This window comes from Leucoraja erinacea, chromosome 1, assembly GCF_028641065.1.
Source record: "Leucoraja erinacea ecotype New England chromosome 1, Leri_hhj_1, whole genome shotgun sequence".
Taxonomy (NCBI): domain Eukaryota; kingdom Metazoa; phylum Chordata; class Chondrichthyes; order Rajiformes; family Rajidae; genus Leucoraja; species Leucoraja erinaceus.
The window spans coordinates 155,171,747-155,193,325 of record NC_073377.1 but is presented as its reverse complement, the minus strand read 5'-3'; the positions used below and the strand labels follow the sequence as shown (position 1 = coordinate 155,193,325).

At 43.0% G+C, this 21,579-nt stretch overlaps 1 protein-coding gene across 1 annotated transcript in view; it reads left to right on the top strand.

Moving 5' to 3' along the window:
- LOC129703568 (uncharacterized) overlaps positions 1 to 21,579 on the top strand; it is a 134,065-nt gene that overhangs the window by 6,059 nt on the left and 106,427 nt on the right. Inside the window, exon 2 of the mRNA XM_055646160.1 lies at positions 5,577 to 6,059. Coding sequence (XP_055502135.1) covers positions 5,577 to 6,059 — 483 coding nt within the window. The remainder of the gene's footprint in view (positions 1 to 5,576; positions 6,060 to 21,579) is intronic.

Genomic DNA, 21,579 nt, shown 5'->3' with positions numbered 1-21,579 from the left:
TCAATATCTACAATTTATACACTTGGGTTATTGTTGAGCAATGACCACAAACATGACTATTTTACCCAGAATCCTTCATTGCAGAGTTAAATTTCAAGGGTGAGAATAACTTTCTAACTCTAAGCTTGTGGCAAGGAGGGTTGACTATTCTGCTGAGTACCTGCAGAATATAGCATGCACCATCTACACAAATTTCAATTTCACATCCATGGTAGCCAGACGTCTCATTGGGAATAGAAACTCAGACGATTGCTCCAACTGTGCTTTTATGAATTTGGACCTCTCTAAATTTCAATGGCTCCACTCATGATGTCATTCATAATTGGATTAAAATTCCATGATGTCACTGAAGGGCTGCATAAATTGTCTCCTGCAGGAATACAAACATTGAAGTGGAAAAGTAACTGAGAATTAAAAAAAAAATCTTTCTTCAATTTGAGGTTTAAATTTGGTCTTGTTCTTAAACTGAATAGCTTGCTATGCTTCATCAGAATTCACCACGTTGGTGAGTCTGGAGTTACATATAGGCCAGCTGAGAACACAGATTTTATCCCTGAAGGATATCAGTGGAGCAGGCGGGCTTTTAATTCCATATATTAAGTGAAATGAGGGATTTGAAGCTCAGTATGAATTTTTAGCCCAGCCCTCTGGGTTACTAGTCATTGACACTAGTAATTTATTTCACAGCACTTGCTGCAATTTGGTCGACTCCGTTGAATAAATGTATCACTTCAGTGGGAAAATGATATTACAAAGAAACATTAGGCACAACTGACAGCATAAACTTAGTCCTTACAATACACATTGTCCAATTGTGCATTTCAACAGTAAAATGTAACTCTGTTAATGCTAACTGTGAACTGTGAATCATCTTAAATGAAAATTGTGCAGATTTTTATGTGTGAAACCTTGATGGCTATTGGAGATACTTTCTTTACTGAAACGACAGAGGGTTGTGGTCAAAGGCCAACAATATTCAGGCTGGAGGTCTGTGTTCGTTGGCAGCATCTCCGGAGAGAAGGAATAGGTGACGTTTCGGATCGAGACCCTCCTTCAGACTGAGTCAGGGGATCGGAAAACAAGTGTTGACTATAATATAGAGAGATATAGAACAAATAAATGAGAGTTGCAAAAAAGTAACGGTGATAAAGGAAGCAGGCCATTGTTAGTTGCGAGCTAGGTGAAAACGGGTTATAGACAATGAGACTCAACAAGATGACATAGTGGCTAGAATGTCTTGGGTGGGAGAGGGATGGAGAGAGGGGGGGATGCAAGGCCAAATTGAAGTTAGAGGAGTCTCATTGTCTGTAACATAATCTCAGTTTATGAATCTGTACTGATCTATTAATTGAGATTTCTATAGGTTTTGTGCAAATCCCTACTCCAGGATAAATTAGACTGGCATTTTATTACACTTCTAAGGGAGTAATATTATCGGAAATGTTGTCTTTCAAATGGGACATACGAGGTCCCATGAACTATTTGAATCTAGGACTTTGGTTAGGTTGCATTTGGAGTATTCTGTGCAGTTCTGGTCTCCCCATTACAGCAAGGATGTCGGGCCTTTGGAGAGGATGCAGAAGAGGTGTCCCAGAATGTTGCCTGGATTAGAGGGTATCAGATATAAGGGGAGGTTGGACAGATTGTTTCTTCTAGAGCTGCGGAAGCTAAGGGGAAATCTGATAGACATACATAAAATTATTAAAATGATGAGAGGCATAGTTATGGTAGGCAGTCAGAATCATTCCCAGGTTAGAAATGCCCATGACTAAAGGGCATAGCTTTAAGGTTAGAAGAACAAAGTTTAAGGAAATGTTGGCATAATTGTTTTATAGAGAGTTTTACAGTGTTGATAGAGAGTATTGGTGCCTGGAATACCTGCAGGTGTGGCGGTGGAGCAGATATGATAGTGGCATTTAAGAAGGTTTTGGAAAGGCACATGGATATGCAGGGAATGGAGGTGAATAGGTCATGTGCAGACAGAGGAGATTAGGTTAACTTGGCATCTTGCTCGGCACTGACATTGTGGGCTGAGATGCCTGATCCTCTGCTCTAATGTTGAATGTTCTATGATCCAGAGTAATGCCTTTCCCAGAGTCATGGCCAAATGTTTATACCACAAGCAACAGACTATTGGTCTTTCATTGACTAGCTCTTTGCGGAATCTCGCGGCTTGTAAAGATGCTGCATGTAACTGAAGTTTGACAGAGGCTGTACTTCAAGGAAATCCATTCATGGCTAAACCTGTTGGAATGTCTTGATAACATGGTGAGACACTGAAAAATATTTATCTTCTTGCTTTTCCTCTGTGTCATGCACTCACCACAGACGGCTTAATAAACTTAGCAGTTATAATTTGCAGAGCAGTAGATCAGTAAGTCCTGTTTTAATACGCAGGCCACATCTGCTGATTGCAAAGATTCAGAGAGATCTGGCAGACACCAGTACAGGGCTGTAGTTGTACGTTTGATTTCCCATGGTTGCTGGCAAGTGAACTGGAATGTAAGTCAAGCATTTTTATCAATGATCAGTTTAGTTGGCTCCTTCACCACTGCGCAGCTGTACTGTGGTGATAAAGTACTGGGCTATGGCGTCCACGAATGCTGAAGATCTGATGCCCCTGGGAGCTGACCAAATCTGCAATTAATCTCACTGCCTCTGGACTAAGGAGGGGAACAAACGAACAAATGCTCCATCAAAGGTACACAAAATTGCTGGAGAAACTCAGCGGATGCAGCAGCATCTATGGAGCGAAGGAAATAGGCAACGTTTCGGGCCGAAACCCTTCTTCAGACTGATGGGGGGAGGGGGGGGGGAGAAGGGAGGAAAAGTGGAGGAGGAGGAGCCCGAGGGCAGGCGGATAGGAGGGTGGGAGGAGACAGCTAGAGGGTTAAGAAAGGGGAGGAGACAGTAAGGGCTAGCAAAATTGGGGGAATTCAATGTTAATGCCATCCGGACGCAAGGTCTCCAGGCGGAATATGAGGTGCTGTTCCTCCAATTTCCGCTGTTGCTTATGAGGTGCTGTTCCTCCAAGGCTCCATCAAAAATGCTCCATCAAATGCTCCATCAAACTTTCCGGCGATTCCTCATGCACATTTTTGACATGGGGTAGGAAGGTTCTGGATAGGCTACGGATTCCCTCTATACAGGAATAATATTCAATATTAATTGTGAAGGTCAATTAGATGGCAAGATTACTGGGAAACTGGTGAAGACATAAAATTGTCTCATAATATGATACCTTCAATATGATACATAAAATGAGTACCCTCATCTTCCTTGCTAGAGGCAGGATATCATCAAACTGGAAAGGATGCTGAAAAGATTCATTAGGATGATACCAGGAATGGAAGGCTAGGGTTATAAGGAGAGGTTGGAAAGGCTGGGACTTTTTTCCCCCCTGATGTGCAGTGGGCTGAAGAATGACTTTATAGAGGCATATAACATCACGATAGGCATTGGATAAGGTGAAAGACCACAGATTGTAGCCTTGTTTCCAGGAATGAGCAGCCTAGAACAAGAGTGCAAAGGTTCACGCTGCGATAGGAATGATTTAGAAGATACCCAAGGGTCAAATTCTTCTCAGAGTGTGAGGTGCGTACAAAATGATCTGCTAAAGAAAGGCAGTTACGATGGTGACTTTTCAAACACATATAGACAAGTCCATGAGTAGAAAAGATTTATGGTGCAAACAGCAGACAGATGGGACTAGTTCAGTTATAAAATCTGGTTGCCAGGGACACGTTGGACTGAAGGGCCTGTTTCTGTTCTTTATGACTGTGATTCTATGACTCTGTGAGTAGTGGAGGGGGGGGGGGGGAGTAGTGGGAGTGATCATCATTCAGTTTGAGGTGAGAGGTAGAGAGGAAGAAATGTTAATGTTGACAATCCACATGTTAGGCCTTTAACAACACAAGGTATGGCCACCATGTCTGGAGTGATTAAAAGGAAGGAAGCAGAATACCTTGAAGGATTGTGGAGCCGGTAGATTATGGAAATAGGAATGGGGAAGGCCAGAGAGTAATTTGAAAGCATAGCTATGATTTTTAAAATCAAAGCGAGTAAAATTATTCACGTATGTGCTGAATTGGACAAGAATTTTGCTATTCAAATATTTCTCTGGATAAAGATTTTTTGTTCTGAAAATGAGGCCAGAGTAGAGCAACTAATAGAGCTTCTGTCTCACAGCGCAGGCAACCTGGGTTCAACCCTGACCTCTGGCCTCGGCAGCCATGCATTTGCATGTTTTCCATTGGACTGTGTGCGTTTCTTCTGGGTGCTTCAGTGTCTTTCGAAAGCTAGAGGATTGGTAGATTCATTGGCCACAGTGAATTCCCTTTAGTTTCGTTTTTTCGTTAAGTGCGTGGACAAGCAGTAGAATCTGCTTCACACTAAGAAGTTGATGCGAATGTGTGGAGAATAAAATGGAATTAATGTCAGATTAATAGGTCGTGGATAGTTGGTGTGGTCTCAAAAGGGCCAAAGGCCTAGTTTCTATGCTGTATTTTTCGGACTTTTTGGAAAAATAAAATAAATCATAGCTCATGTATTTATATTATTTTTGGTTTATTACTGGTATTGGTTGTGATGGCTCCAATACCCAAAACCAATAATGTTAAGATTAGATAGGCCACCGTGAATAAATGTATCCCAAATTCTTAAGGGATTGGACAGGCTAGATGCAGGAAGATTGTTCCCGTTGTTGGGGATGTCCAGGGCAAGGGGTCACAGCTTAAGGATAGAGGGGAAATCCTTTAGAACCGAGATGAGAAGAACATTTTTCACGCAGAGAGCAGTGAATCTCTGGAACTCTCTGCCACAGAAGGTAGTTGAGGCCATTTCATTGGCTATATTTAAGAGGGAGTTAGATGTGGCCCTTGTGGCTAGAGGGATCAGGGATTATGGAGAGTAGGCAGGTACGGGATACTGAGTTGGATGATCAGCCATAATCATATTGAATGGCAGTGCAGGCTCGAAGGGCCGAATGGCCTACTCCTGCACCTATTTTCTATGTTTCTATGTTTCTATGACAGAGAACATAAAACCTTACTGTGTGTTGGAAGGAACTGCAGATGCTGGTTTACACCAAAGATAGACACAAAATGCTGGAGTAACTCGCGGGTCAGGCAGCATATCTGGAGAAAGGGAGTGGGTGATGTTTCAGGGGAAAGACCTTTCATTTGTTTATTTTGGTAATAGTGGTCATTCTTTTATGAAATGTAAGTGTTAATGCTGGCCAGTTGTTCCATCACAAGGGACTTCTCCAACTAATGCAGTCAGTCCTTATCCAGTGACAATCCACATATGACGTATGTGCTCTGCATTGCATCACTCAACAGTCATATCATCCTGATATTTCCTCTTCCTCATCTCAGATCAACTCTAAAGACAGAAATAACAGGAATCTGTTTTTGCAGCAAGGTGGCCTGTGTGGCTTTGTAACATGGTCCCAAGGTAAAGGCAAACTGCAAAAGTGAGCCGACTCATGATATAAAAAGCTTCTTCAATTTGGAATTTTAGATGTGAAGTGTTATTTCAATAAATGTCGAGCTAATTATTTTTATTTCCTCTTACAGTTATCTTGGCAGTGCTAACTGATGGTGAAAGTACGCCATCAAGTAGCGGAGTAAATTCTACTTCAACACCTGATCCTGAGGTTTTCACGAGCAACTTCACTTCAACAACGGAGGAGATTTCAACTCCATCTCCAAGAATTGTTACTGAAACTGCTTCCAATTCCAATTCATCCTATAACTACACCTTTGCTACCACGGATCAATATAATAATGGCAGTACCAGTCCACATGGTAATGTAAGTTATAGCCATGCTCAGGAAAGGCATGTCAGTGGCATTCCAGGTAACACCTCAACTACCAGCACCACGGGAGGAGATACCTCCACTGAGCCACAAGCCTCGACAGGTCAGACCTCAAAGCCACCTCCAGCTGCCACAACCTCTTCAACTGAGACTTCCATTTCGAAAGAGAGCAGCACTTGGACATCTCACTTCACTTCAACTTATCTGATCCTTCCAATTCCGGAGTCAGAAAATTCTATCGGTAAGACAACCTCTCACTGTTTCTCCTTAACCATTTTGCCAAAATCATAAAGAAATATTACTAATAAGTAGTACCCAAAAAAAGTTAAATTAAAATACAATGAATGAATTTCGCATTTTGATGTTTGAGAAATTGTTGTATCTGACCTTCAGCTGGAGAGAACTGAACGTTGTTCAGCCAAGTATGCCTAAACGTCGATTGTATGGTGTCCATTTGTTCAGAAATGCGTAATTGAAACTGAACATTTTTTTGAGTAAAACCAATAATTACTGCTTCCAAGTTATTTTGAGCCACAACTGATAGCTATTCAACGGGGCAATACTCAGCAGATGTTCCTGAAGTGGTTTCTGGGCCAATGTAGAGCAAGTGATGTCAGACTCATCTAGTGCATTGGGACTGGCACCATTCCGAGGAGTGATCATCATTGCTCTCTCTGGGGATGGCTAGGTTGAATATTGTTCTGTTGGACTGGGACACTTCTAAACTGTGCTTCTGTCCTTGGTCACCAACCCAATGGTGCTCAAATCTCCACCTATTCCCAATCTCCCACTAGGACACTGAGCTGAAACCCGTGATCTGATGGGTTTTAATTCCCCACCCAAATTCCAAGTGGCCTTGGCCAAGCATCAATGATCACATTAAATGGCGGTGCTGGCTAGAAGGGCCGAATGGCCTACTCCTGCACCTATTGTCTATTGCCTCAATCCTGTGATCTATCTTCTAAAACTCGCCACACCAATCCCCTTCCTCCAAACTCATCAGTGGAGGGAATGAATAGATAATGTACAGGATCAGGACTCTTCATTTCCACACTGACCTTTCTGTCCTGGGACTCCTCCATTGCCAGAGTGAGGCCCAGTGCAAATTGGAGGAACTGCACCTCATATTTCGTTTGAGCAACTTACGCCCCAGCATTATGAACATTGACTTCTCTAACTTCAAGTTTGCCCTTACTTTCCCTCTCTCTCCATCCCTCTCCCTTCCCAGTTCTCCCACCAGTGTGACTGTCTCCGACTACATTTTATCTCGGTGCCGCCCACTCCCCTGACATCAGTCTGAAGAAGAGTCTCGACCCGAAATGTCACCCATTCCTTCTCTCCAGAGATGCTGGCTGTCCCGCTGAGTTACTCCAGCTTTTTATGTCGCTCTTCTTCAGGCTGATGGGCTGTGGGGGAGGAAGTTGCAAAAGGAGGTTGTGGCAGATATGCACAGGACCAAATGATAAATGCATGTTATGGGGATTGCAGATGATCTGTCTACCAAATAATCGGTGAATGTAATGCCCCTGTCCCACTTAGGAAACCTGAACGGAAACCTCTGCAGACTTTGCGCCCCACCCAAGGTTTCCGTGCGGTTCCCGGAGGTTGCAGGTGGTTGCCGGAGGTTGCAGGTAGTGGAAGTAGGTACGGAGACTGACAAAAACCTCCGGGAACTGCACGGAAACCTTGGGTGGGGCGCAAAGTCTCCAGAGGTTTCCTAATTGGGACAGGGGCATTAGCAGACACAATGTGTATCAACAAGATTTGAGGAGAATGAAGAACAACCCAGCTTGGTGGAAACTGACAAACTGAATACCGACCAGTGAAGACTTTTTGCTGGTGATACTGGGCCGCCTCCTCATGTTCTCGGCCTGCAGTTTGCATCATGTATGACTCAAATCTAAATCACATCCTGTTGGGGAGACATTTGTCTGGCCAAGCTGCAATCATTGCAGGTTGTGATGTCTGTCACATTCAAGCCTTTCTCCTTGCATGTCACTATGATGCCAATCTTGCGGCTCGATCCTTCTGCATTGACAATTATTTCAATCAGCTCAACCACCAAAGATGGTGCAGGAAGAGATGATTGTATAATTTGACCTTATTTTAGATGGCACGATTTGACGTGTGGATCATGATGTGGTTGGCACAGTAGCCTCTTTCCTCGCTGCTCCAGTGATCCAGGTACAATCCTGGCCTCCAGTGGAATTTGTGCATTATCCCTGTGACCACATGGACTTCTGTTTCTTTCCATGTTCCAAGGGCATGTAGGTGGTAGGTTAATTGGGCAGTGTACATTTCCCTAGTGCGGGTCAGTGCTTAAATCAAGGGAGGTCTGATGAGAACGTGGTGAGAATAAAATGGGATAAGTGCAGGATTAATCTAAACATAGAAACATAGAAAATAGCAGTAGTAGGCCATTCGGCCCTTCGAGCCTGCACCGCCATTCAATATGATCGTGGCTGATCATCCAACTCAGTATCCTGTACCTACCTTCTCTCCATACCCCCTGATCCCTTTAGCCACAAGGGCCACATCTAACTCCCTCTTAAATATAGGTGAAATGATGCTTGGTGGTTGGTGCGGACTCAATGGGCCCATTCTCTTACTATAAGACTTTGTGATTATAATTGTTTAGTGGGAAGTAACATATCATTCATTCATTCATTCAATCATTCATTCATTCATATGATCCCGCCATTGCTCAATAATTTTGGTTGCAGGAATTTCTGTTGCAAAGGACAGGCAGTTAATATAAGTATTGTACTACTTAACTTATAAACTGTGAAAATATATATGGTAGAAACAAGGAACAAGTTTGAAGAAGGGCCCCGACCCAAAACGTTACCTATTGGCCATCATGATCTCCTGACCCACTGAGTTACTCCAGCACTCATGTCTCACAGCATATATATTGGCATTGTTTCATTTCTGGGCCAATAATCCATGGGTTGACATGAATAATTTGAAGATGTGCCTTAAAATGCCATCACAGCAGCACATTCACAATAATTTAAAGTAACTGTATTTTAAAAAGAGAGTATCTGTGCCAGTGACCATGAAGAACAAGATCACTTTAAAAACTTTCAGCAATTCTTTCAGCAATGAAACATGCAGTTCCAATCCAGTCAGTACATTTATGTGAATACAACATCTAGGCAATGTGGTTAACTGTCTACTGAAATAATGAAGAAAGCATTGCGTTCATGGACTCCTTGGAATGGGTGCAAAGTGCAATGGCATCCCACAATTAAGTGAAAGCAGCGTGCTTGCCACTAGTGTGGGTTGTGTCGTATCTTGGTATGACTTTTGCCTTGCCAGTATGATTTTAAACCTTCATTTAAACTGTTTGTGAAAAAGGTTTCTGATGAATGAACTGAGGTGTTTTTTAACTCAACACGTCAACTTTTATAAGTTTCATTGGCAGCACTCCGTGGAAACCAATATTGCCCGTGGGGACTAAATACACGTGTTACAGGGTTCTGCTTTCTCTCACTCGACACCCATGCAACTGGGCCATATAACAATGAGTTCCCACTCAAACCTTTATTGAAAATTGCAATCAGAGTATAACATTTATAAAGTCGTAGCTTAATGAATGTATGAACTGCATAGTTTTTCTTATCATTTTGGGATCCAATCTAATTTTGTTTGTATTGTTTTAAAGTTCTAGAGACAATATATGACTTAATTCATTGGAAAGTCATGCAACATGGTTATATATATATGCACATTAATATCCTCATATTGTACCAGGGATAAGATTTTCATATGACTACATCAGTATGTTCATATTATGCAGTGCAATTTGTATTCACATCTTATTCTGGATCAGTTGACCAGTGTTTTGGGACTAAAACACTGACAAACAGAATAAAACCCAGATACAAACACAAAACCCACACAGAGAAGCGCAATCCCAATTTTATTCACTCACAATTTGAATGAGATCGTGCATCAATGCTGAGAGGAGAAATGTGATTTCAATGAAAAGAATTGCCCGCGCTATGAATTGAATATTTTACTTGCTGTTTGTTTTGATTTGGTACCTCAATAGTAACACATCATTAGTGGGATGACATCCACAGATTGGCAGAATTTTCTCACACTCTTTCTAATTGACTCCAGTTCCAGGCAGCAAGAAAATGTACTATACTACCTGCAGTGTGATATACGCATGCTTACGTACTGATCTCACACGAGGTTGCCCAGACTTCTGTCCCGTATGATCTCATCTCCTTTCTGAATATAGGTCTGCTTCTCTCTGGAAGCCTGGGCTTTACATTCTTCCTGTTGTGACCTCAATGACCACGCAGCTTAATCTGGTTCACCAGAGGCACCGAAGTGTCACATTATTCCTCATATCTTTAATTCCACTTCGCAAAATCTGCACAAACCATCTTGATCCACCATATCTGCCTCCGATTTCTGTTTTTGCTTCCTTCAATAAACTGAAGGACAAGCTCTACAGTCTCTGATGGTGATAATGATTCAGATGCTGGTAAAATTAAAGGCAAAATAAACAAAATAGTAAAGTCATGATTAATGTCTACCAAATTGTGTTTTCATTAATACATTTTTTCCACAGTCTAGGCTGATCTAATGAACGTGTTAAAGGAGCAATCATCATCCTTCTCTGCTGCTGAATTATATACTTTGTGAATAAATATATTTAAGCATACGTAAGCATTACCCAATCTTAATATTGTGCAAGAGTTAAAAATATTTTCTAAAAATATATTCTCCTTGGTTTAGTTTAGTGTAGTTTAGAGATCCAGTGGGGAAATAGTTCCTTCGGCCACCAATTCCGCGCCGACCAGCGATCCCTGCATATTAACACCATCCTAGAATAGGGACAATTTACAATTTTATCCAGCCAATTAGCCTACATCTTTGGAGTGCGGGAGGAAACTGGATCTCCCAAAGAAAATGCACGCAGGTCATGGGGAGAACGTAAAAACTCCACACAGACAGCACCCGTAGTCAGGATCGATCTCGGGTCTCAGGCACTGTAAGGCAGGAACTCTACCTCTGTGCCATTATGTCGCCCGTTGGTGTACAATATTAAGTATTCTTACTCCGAATTGAATGGTGGCACAGCGGTAGAGTTGCTGCATTACAGCAAAATGCAGCGTCGGAGACGTGGGTTCGATCCCGACTACGGGTGTTGTCTGTACGGAGTTTTGCACGTTCTCCCCGTGACCTGCGTGGGTTTTCTCCGAGATCTTCGGTTTCTTCCCACATTCCAAAGACGTACAGGTTTGTAGGTTAATTGGCTTGATTAATTAACTTGATAAATTAAAAAAAAATTGTCGAGTGTAAAATTGTCCAACTTCCAGTATAGTCCCCAGTGGACTCTTCGGAAGGTACAAGGTACAAGGAACATTACGATTCTTCTTACCATGTGCATGCCAGGTAAAGTTAAAGAGCAAAACTCAAAATACAAAGGATGCCAATGTTCTGAAATAAAATCCTTCGGAAAGGAAAATAGAGTCAATGTTTCAGACCAGTGAGCTGTCAACAATGTGAAGACATTTTGTTGACCATACAACTGTTTTTGTATCCATCGATGTCAGATGACCTCCTGAATATTTTCAGCAATTTATTTTATTATTTCACTAAATGGGTTATTTTAAGCATGGTTAAGCATGGTTGATAAAACTGGTTTGATCCTGAGGATTACGCCAATATAAATAGCGGTTAACGTTATGCATCAAACTTTGCGCTGAGTCGTACCCTAATGTTGATTCCCAGTGAAAATCAGAATGACTGCAAATGCTGGAATAAAAAAAACCCAGAAAATGCTGGAAACATTCATCAGGTCAGGCAGAATCTGTCAATGGAGAAACAGAGTTGACATTTCAACTCTGATGGAGGATCTCGACCAGAAACATCACCTATCCATGTTTCTCCAGGGATGCTGTCTGAGTTACTTAGGCATTTTGTGTCTTTCCTTGAAATGTCATGCTGAAGGACCCCTGCAAGAACAGTAGTGAAGGATACGTTCACTATAGGAGCAGGCTGAAACAACGAGTCTGCCCAGATAACTTTGTGGATTTTGAGCAGGATGGTAGAAGTGGGAGTGATTGGTTAGAGCACTACAAAAGTTGAAGCTGTGGATGATGACAGCACAGAAACATCCTGTTGTATGACATGGAAACAGGCCCTTCAGCACAATTCACCCATGCCAATTGTGTGCACATCTAATGTAGTTGTATTTAATCCTGTTCGACCCATATGACTTAAACCTTTGCTATTTGGGCACCTGTCCATGTACCTATCAAACATTGTTCCTGTATCTGCCTCAACCACTTCATCTGGCAGTTTGTTACATAGACCCACACCCACCTACAATCTGTGTGGAAAAGTCGCTCCTTGGGTAGTTATTAAATTGTCCAACTCTCAATTTAAACCTGTGACCTCAAGTTCTTGTGTTCCCAACACTGGAAAGGTTCTGTGTGCATTTAACCTTTCTATGCCCCCCATGACTTTATACACCGCTATAAGATCACCTTCTATACACCAGGGAATAAAGAACTATCCTGCCCGATAATTGCCCTGTTATTGTCCCATCGAATCCTGGCATCATCCTGATTAATCTTTCCTGCACTCTTTCCAGCTCAAGGATATGTTTCCTACAGCAGGTTGACTAAAACAGCGAACTAGGTACTTGTACTCCGAGGTACTTGTACTCAAAAACTACCCAGGACCTCTCGTTATGGGCAGTTACGGTGGCACAGCGGTAGAGTTGCTGCCTTACAGCGAATGCAGCACCGGAGACCCGGGTTCAATCCCGATTACGGGTGCTGTCTGTACGGAGTTTGTACGTTCTCCCCATGGCCTGCGTTTTTTTTATCCGAGATCTTCGGTTTCCTCCCACATTCCAAAGACATACAGGTTTGTAGGTTAATTGGCTTGGTAAATGTAAAAATTGTCCGTAGTGGGTGTAGGATAGTGTTAATGTGCCTGGATCGCTGGTCGGCACGGACCCGGTGGGCTGATGGGCCTATTTCCATGCTGTATCACTAAACTAAAATAAACTGTGGAAGTCTGCTCTGATTTAATAGAAACATAGAAATTAGGTGCAGGAGTAGATCATTAGGCCCTTCGAGCCAATCTAATATTTCGACATGCAGCAATTTGCACTCATACAAATTTAAAATTCCATTAATTATTTCTCAGCCTACTTGCCAGACTGATCAACATCTCACTGTATTTTTTGATAATCTTCTCCACTGTCTACAATACCATCTATTTTAGTTTAATCTGCAATCTTACTAACCAGACCTTCCACATCCTCATCCAAATCATTTATATAGCTGACCAACAGAATGGGCCCAGCATCCATCCCTGAGGCACACCACTGGTCACGGGCCTCCAGTCTGAAAAACAACCTTCCACTTTCACCCTTTGATGCCTACCTCAAGTGAAATATGTATCCAATTAGTTAGCTCCCCCTAGGTCCCTAGCCTTGTAATCTTCCAGAGCAGCCCACCATGCAACCCAACCTTATGAAAGACTTTATGTTTTGTGGAAATGACAGCTGTGACTGTGTTGGAGACAATGGCATGATATCCAGAGGGCGGTATAATGATGTGTCTTAAAGCTGATGCTTGGTCGCTGTGAGGGTGGTCAGTGTAGCAGATACAAATAATTTGGCAGATTTGATGAGAGTATCAGGACGAGCAGTGCGCTTCAAGTTCAGAGGTGGAAGATTAAGGTGAGTGAAGGCAAGCAAAGGAGAAATCTAGGCCATCAATGTCCCATCGGCAGATAGCAATGGAGAGACTCAGAGTGGAAAAGAGGCCAGAGGGAGCGGCCTGGGTGAATTGGAAATTCTGGAAGGGGGAGAAAGGTTGCATAATCTGGGTATAGATTCCGGGACAAAGAAATGGTCACAGAGATGGAAGAAAAGTACAAAGTCATGTTGGGAACAGAATAAGAATGAAGACAAGGAGGTAGTGTGAGGAAGCGGAGACCTCTGCAGTGACTAATAGTATGGGATCAGAGTGAGGAACATTGTAAGGGATGGCAAAGACACAGTGGAGGGTGGAAATGGAGGGAGGACGAGGAAAGTCAATGGAGAGAAAAGGCCGTTAGAGTATTGGCGTTCAAGGTTGCGATCTTTGACATCGGACAGAAAGGAATCAGTTACCTTTTGCATTACCAAATGTGGTGAAGAGTAACATAGAACTGTGGGTCGTTGTGGCTTTGAAATTCAGTGTTGTGCAACGGAAGGTGATGAGTGTGCACATGACATGTATGTATGTATGCCTTTGACTGTGGATTTCAACACACCGACTAGAGAGGCACAGAGGTTTGAGCAAACCTCTCATGCTGGGTTGGTTCCACACCCCACCCCCTCCACATAACACCCCAACCAACAGACCAGAACCCATCCATTCATTCTTGTTGAGTCAGAGGCCCGCCCGTGCCAATGGACCAGAGCAAGTAGCTGGACCTTTGGGAACATCATAGTTGAAATTAATCCTGCCTCTAACTCACATTCAGAGGCAGACATACTCCAAATGAGGTCATTGCTTAGAAACTATCTTTATCCACTCTTGGCCCTGCTGTACGAAGGCTACAGCAATTAGCTAACTCAGAATAGATTGGAAATTGAAGTTGAAACATTGTTTACATAAGGTTACATGATAGAACCACGAATTAATTACCGAATTAGTTGTTCCAATTCGTCAAGCTTCATTCTCATGGATTACCTCTCTCGCCGGAGATAAAGAGTAATCAAAGAATATATTTATCAAAGTTAGACATAAAACGCTGGAGTAACTCAGCGGGTCAGACAGCATCTCTAGAGAAAAGGTGCTGCATTCTGAAGAAAGGTCTCGACCCGAAACGTCACCTCTTCCTTTTCTGCAGAGATGCTGCCTGACCCACTGAGTTACCCCAGCATTTTGTGTCTATCATCGGGCGGCATGATGGCATAGAGGTAGAACTACTGCCTTACAGTGCCAGAGACCTGGGTTCGATCCTGACTATGGGTGCTGTCTGAATTTGTACGTTCTCCCCAGGACCTGCATGGGTTTTCTCAGAGATCTTCGGCTTCCTCCCACACTCTAAAGACATACAGATTTGTAGGTTAATTGGCTTGGCATAAATGTAAATTGTCCCTAGTGTGTGTCGGATAGTGTTAATGTGCAGGGATCGCTGGTCGGTACGGACAAGATGGGCCGAAGGGTCTGTTTCTGCACTGTATCTCTGAACTAAACTAAACTAAACTAAACATCTTTCTAACCAGCATCTGCAGTTCCTTCCTACACTATATATTAAAGTTGTTTCAGCGCATTTGGGTATAGTTTCATGCTTAATTTCGTGAAATATAAAGGAAGATTATGATTTAAAGATACTCATGTTAGTACTAGCTGGTTTAAATGCAGTCTAAGTCAATGTGACTTACAATACTTGAAAGGCTCATGGGGTTGGAGATTGCAACCTTCAAGTGGTCCGCCCTGTTTCGACGAATGCAATCAACCTGGCATGCACAATCAAATAAGATCAAATAGAACATGTTGTCCTACAACTTTAAGCTGCGCACACCATACACAAGAAGAAGAAGAAAGGCTGATATCTAAAGCCTCAGTGGAGCATCCATAGATTTGGTAAAATTGCAAGCAGCAACAATATTCCAGAGAAGATACGTGCACTGTATGAAAGAGTCAACACGAAAGAACTATCAGAAGCCAGCAAATGGCATTCTCATACAAAGCAGCATTCATCCTCAGCTCCAAAGAGGAAAACATCTTTGGTGAAACACAGTGACTGTAAGAGGAAAACAAATTAGAGAAGGAGTAGGCAGAAGCAGTTGAATTTTGGCCAATAGACTTGCAATGTGGTCATCTGAGGACAGCTTGTTGATGGAATATAGAAAGACTTAACATTGTGAATGGCAGCTCTCTAAAGCAGTTATTTGAAAGACAGTTTCGCCTCAATGTACTGAGGCAATTCAATCAGGACCGTCCTTCAAGAAGATACAAGGAAGGGCTGCTGTGATCAGCTACGTTTTTAAGTATCAGTAGCAAAGTTGTATTCAGAGAAACAATATATTACTGCCTCATGTTAACCCTAGAAGGGGGCTTTAAGGGCAGGAATTAAAACAACTACCGATTTTTTTTGTGCTTTTAAAAAAAAATAAGATGCTGCCTGATTTGGCTTGTGCCTGCTGGTTATGAATGAAATAGATTTGGCATTACATCATTACTGCTGCTTTTCCTTTGGGATAGATTCTTGCCTCGTGCTCATTTTTCAGATGTTGTTTGAGTTATCTAAAATATGCCTGCAGGCAAACATTAATCTCGGAGATGAGGCCACGGTTATTCTCGGTAATGGATCTGTATTTGACACTGATGCTGGTCGTGAAGATGGTGGTATTCTCTTGTTACAACAATAATTGCACACTCTGTGATTCACAGTTGTGAACTTGATGGGCCGTGGACTGTGGCATGATTGCCTGCACATCACACTCTCAAATGAAAATAATGGCCATAGTCAGACACTGCCGTCTGTAGTCAAACCGTTGACATGAAGATCTGCCACAGATAAACCACAGTCTGATCAGACTCACAGAGAAAATAAAACTTGTTTTGTGGGCTTATATCTGCGAAGGGGGATGATGCTGCAACATGGTGGACCTCTGCCTAAAATAAGATGCACAATATTACAAATGAGAGAAAAGGAAACAAAAAGGTTTGCCACCTTGAGGATCTGAGAGCTCTTGAGGATCTGACCTTGCTACAAGTAATCGGACTTGGTGCATTCCTTCTTTCCAGTTTTTGCCATGTTTTGCCCTTTCCATTGTGGACAGAGTCAGTCACTGTATCTCATCTATTACCCGCACCTCTCCCCTTAACCTCTATTCCCCAGACCGAGCAAGGACATCGTTCCCCCTTGTCCTCCACCAGCCTCCATGTTCACTACACTGTCCTGGGACTGTGTCCTTCCCAATTGCCCACCTGGGATAAATAAAGTTCTATCGTAGAACTTTCTTTTTCCCAGGAGGGAATTTGGGAAATTATTTATCCCAGGAGCTGCAACAAGATTCCACTGCTGGACACACCTTTCCTGCTCCTTTCAGAATTTTGAAAGACTCACTCCCTTTACTCCTCTGCTCCTCCATCACCATCCACCACCCGCCCCCCTCTCCATCCTATAATGCCTTCCCCACACATCAGTAACAGCAGCAGCTTCCCTACCTCCCATCCAAGCCAACAAACAGTCTTTAGAGGTGTACATACACCAGAAAACACATCTATATCCCCCCTCCTCCTCCCCTATCACCTACACTCCTTCCTCTAGTCCCCCAGTCCATCACGGATACTGAACTCCCCACCATCAAAGGGATCTACAGGAGTCGCTGCCTCAAGAAGGCAGCCAGCATCATCAGAGACCGCAACATCCTGGCCATGCTCTTATTTCACTCCTGCCATCACAAAGAAGGTTGGGAACCTGAAAACGGTAACATCCAGGTTCAGGAGCAGCTTCTTCCCTACAACCATCAAGCTATTGAATGCTAAATAGTTGTCGTTGTTTATTGTGATGTTTACAGAGTACTATGTTTAGCTATCTGTTGTACAGCTGTAAGTAAGAATTTCATTGTTCCATTTTGGGACATTTGGCCATTAAACACTCTTGAATCTTTTGTCTCACTCCCCCTGTGTTTTTATCTCCGGCCTTAGTCCAACCATCTGCCTATCAAAAACTCACCTCACCTGTATCCAGCTATTACTTGCTAGGCTTTGTCCTGCACATCCTCTCTTCCAGCTTTCATCCCCACCCCAGCCCGCTGCAATCGGTTTGAAGAAGGGTCCCGATCTAAAACACCACCTGCCTATATCCTCCAGAGATACCACCTGGCTCGTTGAGCAACTCCAGCACTTTGAGTTGTTACAGGTGAATCAGCAAATCGCTTGCACTTCTTCCAGCTTAGTGCACCTCACTCAGTGTTCACAATGCAGTCTCCTCACTGTGGGCTTACATTCTCTGGAATTTAGAAGGATGAGAGGAGATCTTATAGAAACATATAAAATTCTTAAGGGATTGGACAGGCTAGATGCAGGAAAAATGGTCCCGATGCTGGGGGAGTCCAGAACCAGGGGTCACAGTTTAAGAATAAGGGGTAGGCCATTTAGGACTGAGATAATGAAAACCATTTTGACCCGGAGAGTTGTGAATCTGTGGAATGCACTGCCACATAAGACAATGGAGGCCAATTCACTGGATGTATTCAAGAGAGAGTTAGATATGGATAACAGAATCAAGGGAAATGGGGAGAGCAAGCAGGAACGGGGTACTGATTTTGGATGATCAGCCTTGATGATATTTAATGGGGGTGCTGGCTCGAAGGGTGGAATGGCCTACTCTTGCACTCAATTTTCTATGTTTCTATGTTTCTCTACAATTCAGAAATGAAAGGCAGATTAGAAGGGTTTCGGCCCGAAACGTTGCCTATTTCCTTCGCTCCATAGATGCTGCTGCACCCGCTGAGTTTCTCCAGCTATTTTGTGTAACCTTCGATTCTCCAGCATCTGCAGTTCCTTCTTAAACACTTAGGTAATCACTCGGCAGGTTATCGACTTTCAATGGGCAGGAGCAATTTCCAGTAGCATGTCACTTCAATTCTCCATCCCACTCCAACCCATTTATCTGTGGTTCCTGTACCTGTTATAACAAGGCTTTACACAAGCCTGGGGAACAACACCTTGCATTCCATTTGGACTTTTTTCAGCTTCTGGACTCAACATTGAATTCTCCAGTTTTAGGAAACTCATTTTCCTTGTAGATACCAAGAACTGCAGATGTTGATCTTCGCTTAAACATAGAAACATAGAAATTAGGTGCAGGAGTAGGCCATTCGGCCCTTCGAGCCTGCACCGCCATTCAATATGATCATGGCTGATCATCCAACTCAATCCCGTACCTGCCTTCTCTCCATACCCTCTGATCCCCTTAGCCACAAGGGCCACATCTAACTCCCTCTTAAATATAGCCAATGAACTGGCCTCAACGACCCTCTGTGGCTGAGAGTTCCAGAGATTCACCACTCTCTGTGTGAAAAAAGTTCTTCTCATCTCAGTTTTAAAGGATTTCCCCCTTATCCTTAAGCTGTGACCCCTTGTCCTGGACTTCCCTAACATCGGGAACAATCTTCCTGCATCTAGCCTGTCCAACCCCTTAAGAATTTTGTAAGTTTCTATAAGATCCCCTCTCAATCTTCTAAATTCTGGAGAGTATAAACCAAGTCTATCCAGTCTTTCTTCATAAGACAGTCCTGACATCCCAGGAATCAGTCTGGTGAACCGTCTCTGCACTCCCTCTATGGCAATAATGTCCTTCCTCAGATTTCGAGACCAAAACTGTACGCATTTAACTATTTTATAATCTTCCATATTCACCTCCCCTGAACTGTCTTCTCCAATGCAGATCTTCTTTCCTAGGCCACAGCTTAGCCCAACTACCTCCCCCCCCACCCCCCCCCCCCCCCCCCCCCCCCCCCCCCCCCCCCACGCTCTCCACTCTGTCCAACCTCAGGCCTGATCTGTTTCAAGCTGGCCTGATCTTTTCCCCTTCCCTCCCATCTTATCACCATTGACTCAGAATCATCTCTGTTATTATATATCCCTTCAATCCCTGCCTTATTTGTTGACCTTTCAAGCGATAGAACATAGAACAGTGCAGGTACACAAAAATGCTGGAGAAGCTCAGCGGGTGCAACAGCATCCATGGAGCGAAGGAAATAGGCGATGTTTCGGGCCGAAACCCTTCTTCAGACCCAGAACAGCGCAAGAACAGACCTTTGGGCCTACAATGTTTGTGCCAAGACCATCACGTGTCTCCCTGTAACCTATACACATAATCCATATCCCTCCATTACCTGCATATCCATATGCCAATCCGAAAGACTTCTATATGCTACTAATATACCTGCGTCAACCACCACCACCCCCGGCAGCGGGTTCCAGGCACTCACTACCCTGTGTGGAAACATCTTGTCCCATACATGTCTTTTAAACTTTGCACCTCTCATCTTAAAGCTATGCCACTTAGTATTTGATTTTTCCATCCTGACTGTCTACGCTACCTATGTCTCTCATAACCTTGTTTACTTCCATCAGGTCTCCCCGCAACCCCCGGCATTCCAGATAAAACAATCCAAGTCTTTCCAATTCTGTCCAAGATCTTAACTCAGTCCTAAAACATCTTCCATTAATCTTCGCCCCTCAACAATTTGAATGCATTTGTGTAGGAGCAGGCAACTCAGACAGCAGCATTTAACTTTGTGCAGCTGCTGAATATAGCTCAACCATTTCCTCATCAATGTTGTGGACCGAAAGTCTTGTTTTTCTCTCCGCAAGATGTTATATTTTTAAGCGTTCAATCTGGTGTATTTTCTGTGCACTAAACCAAAGGCTATAAAGGTCCCCCCAGAATCAGTGCATGACTTCACAAGTACTGTAATATTTCAATACTAAGGTCAGTGATTAAGCAGAAATCACTGTCTCTATTTTGAGTTTAAGAGAAATGTCATAAACCTTTCTCTGATATCTTAGATTTTGGAAGATAGTAAAATCCAAGTCCACAGCCTAGGCTATAAATTGTGGAATAGATTAATTAACAATAACAGATAAGTAACAGCGAAGCTTCTTATCTTTTAACGTGCTCACCCCTTGGATACATAATACACTTGGTATTATTAATGATATGTGAGTTTTCTCCGGGTGCTCCAGTTTCCTCCCACACCGCATAAGATGTGCAGGTTTGTAGGTGAATTGGCTTTGATAAAATTGTAACGTCCCTTGTTTGTAGGATAGTGCAAATATACAGGGGCTGAAGGGACAGTTTCCGCATTGTGTCTCCAAAAATCTAAAAAAGCGTAAAGACATCCTATTGCTGCCTTGCTGCCTATGGGAAGCTGGCTGCTTTTTAAAAATGTCACCAACCTGATGAATTAATGTCTATTTTTGTTTAGTCTAGAGATACAGCACAGAAACTGGCCCTTTGGCCCACCTAGTCCACGTTGACCTGCGATCCCCGCACATTAACACTACCCTACACACACTAGGGACAATTCACAATCTTACCAAGCCAATTCACCTAAAAAAAAAACATGTAGGTCTTTGGAGTGTGGGAGGAAACCAAAGATCTTGGAGAAAACCCACGAGGTCTTGGGGAGAACATACAAACTCCGTACAGACAGCGACCCTGTAGTCAGGGTCAAACCCGGGTCACTGTAAACTCTGTAAGGCAGCAACTCTACCGCTGCACCACCATGCCAACCCTATATAACGCACCAGGTGGATTTATACAAATGTCAATAGCACAGAAAATTCCCCAGGCAGAGCCATCCATATCACAGCACATCAGGTAGTTGGCAGAGCTCATTTATTGACCCTTTGATAGAGCAGATGTGTAACTTCTTACGCGATTGTTCATTCATTTGGCATATCTTGTAAATTCTTTGGAGGGAGAGTAATACCTTTGAAAACTCGAAACACGGAACTGCAGTTGCTGGTTTACAAAAATAGACACAAAGTGCTGGAATAATTCAATGGGTCAGGCAGCATCCCGCCTGACCTGCTGAGTTACTCCTGTACTTTGTGCCTTGATCAAAACTGCAGTCCTCTATCAAACCTGTAGTTTAACACCCAATTAGATTTATTTTCTCCAGTATAAACAATCTTAATAAAGTGAGCATTAAAGGCAAAAGCAATGATCTCAAAAGCCTTCAGGGAGTTTTAATGAAGTGA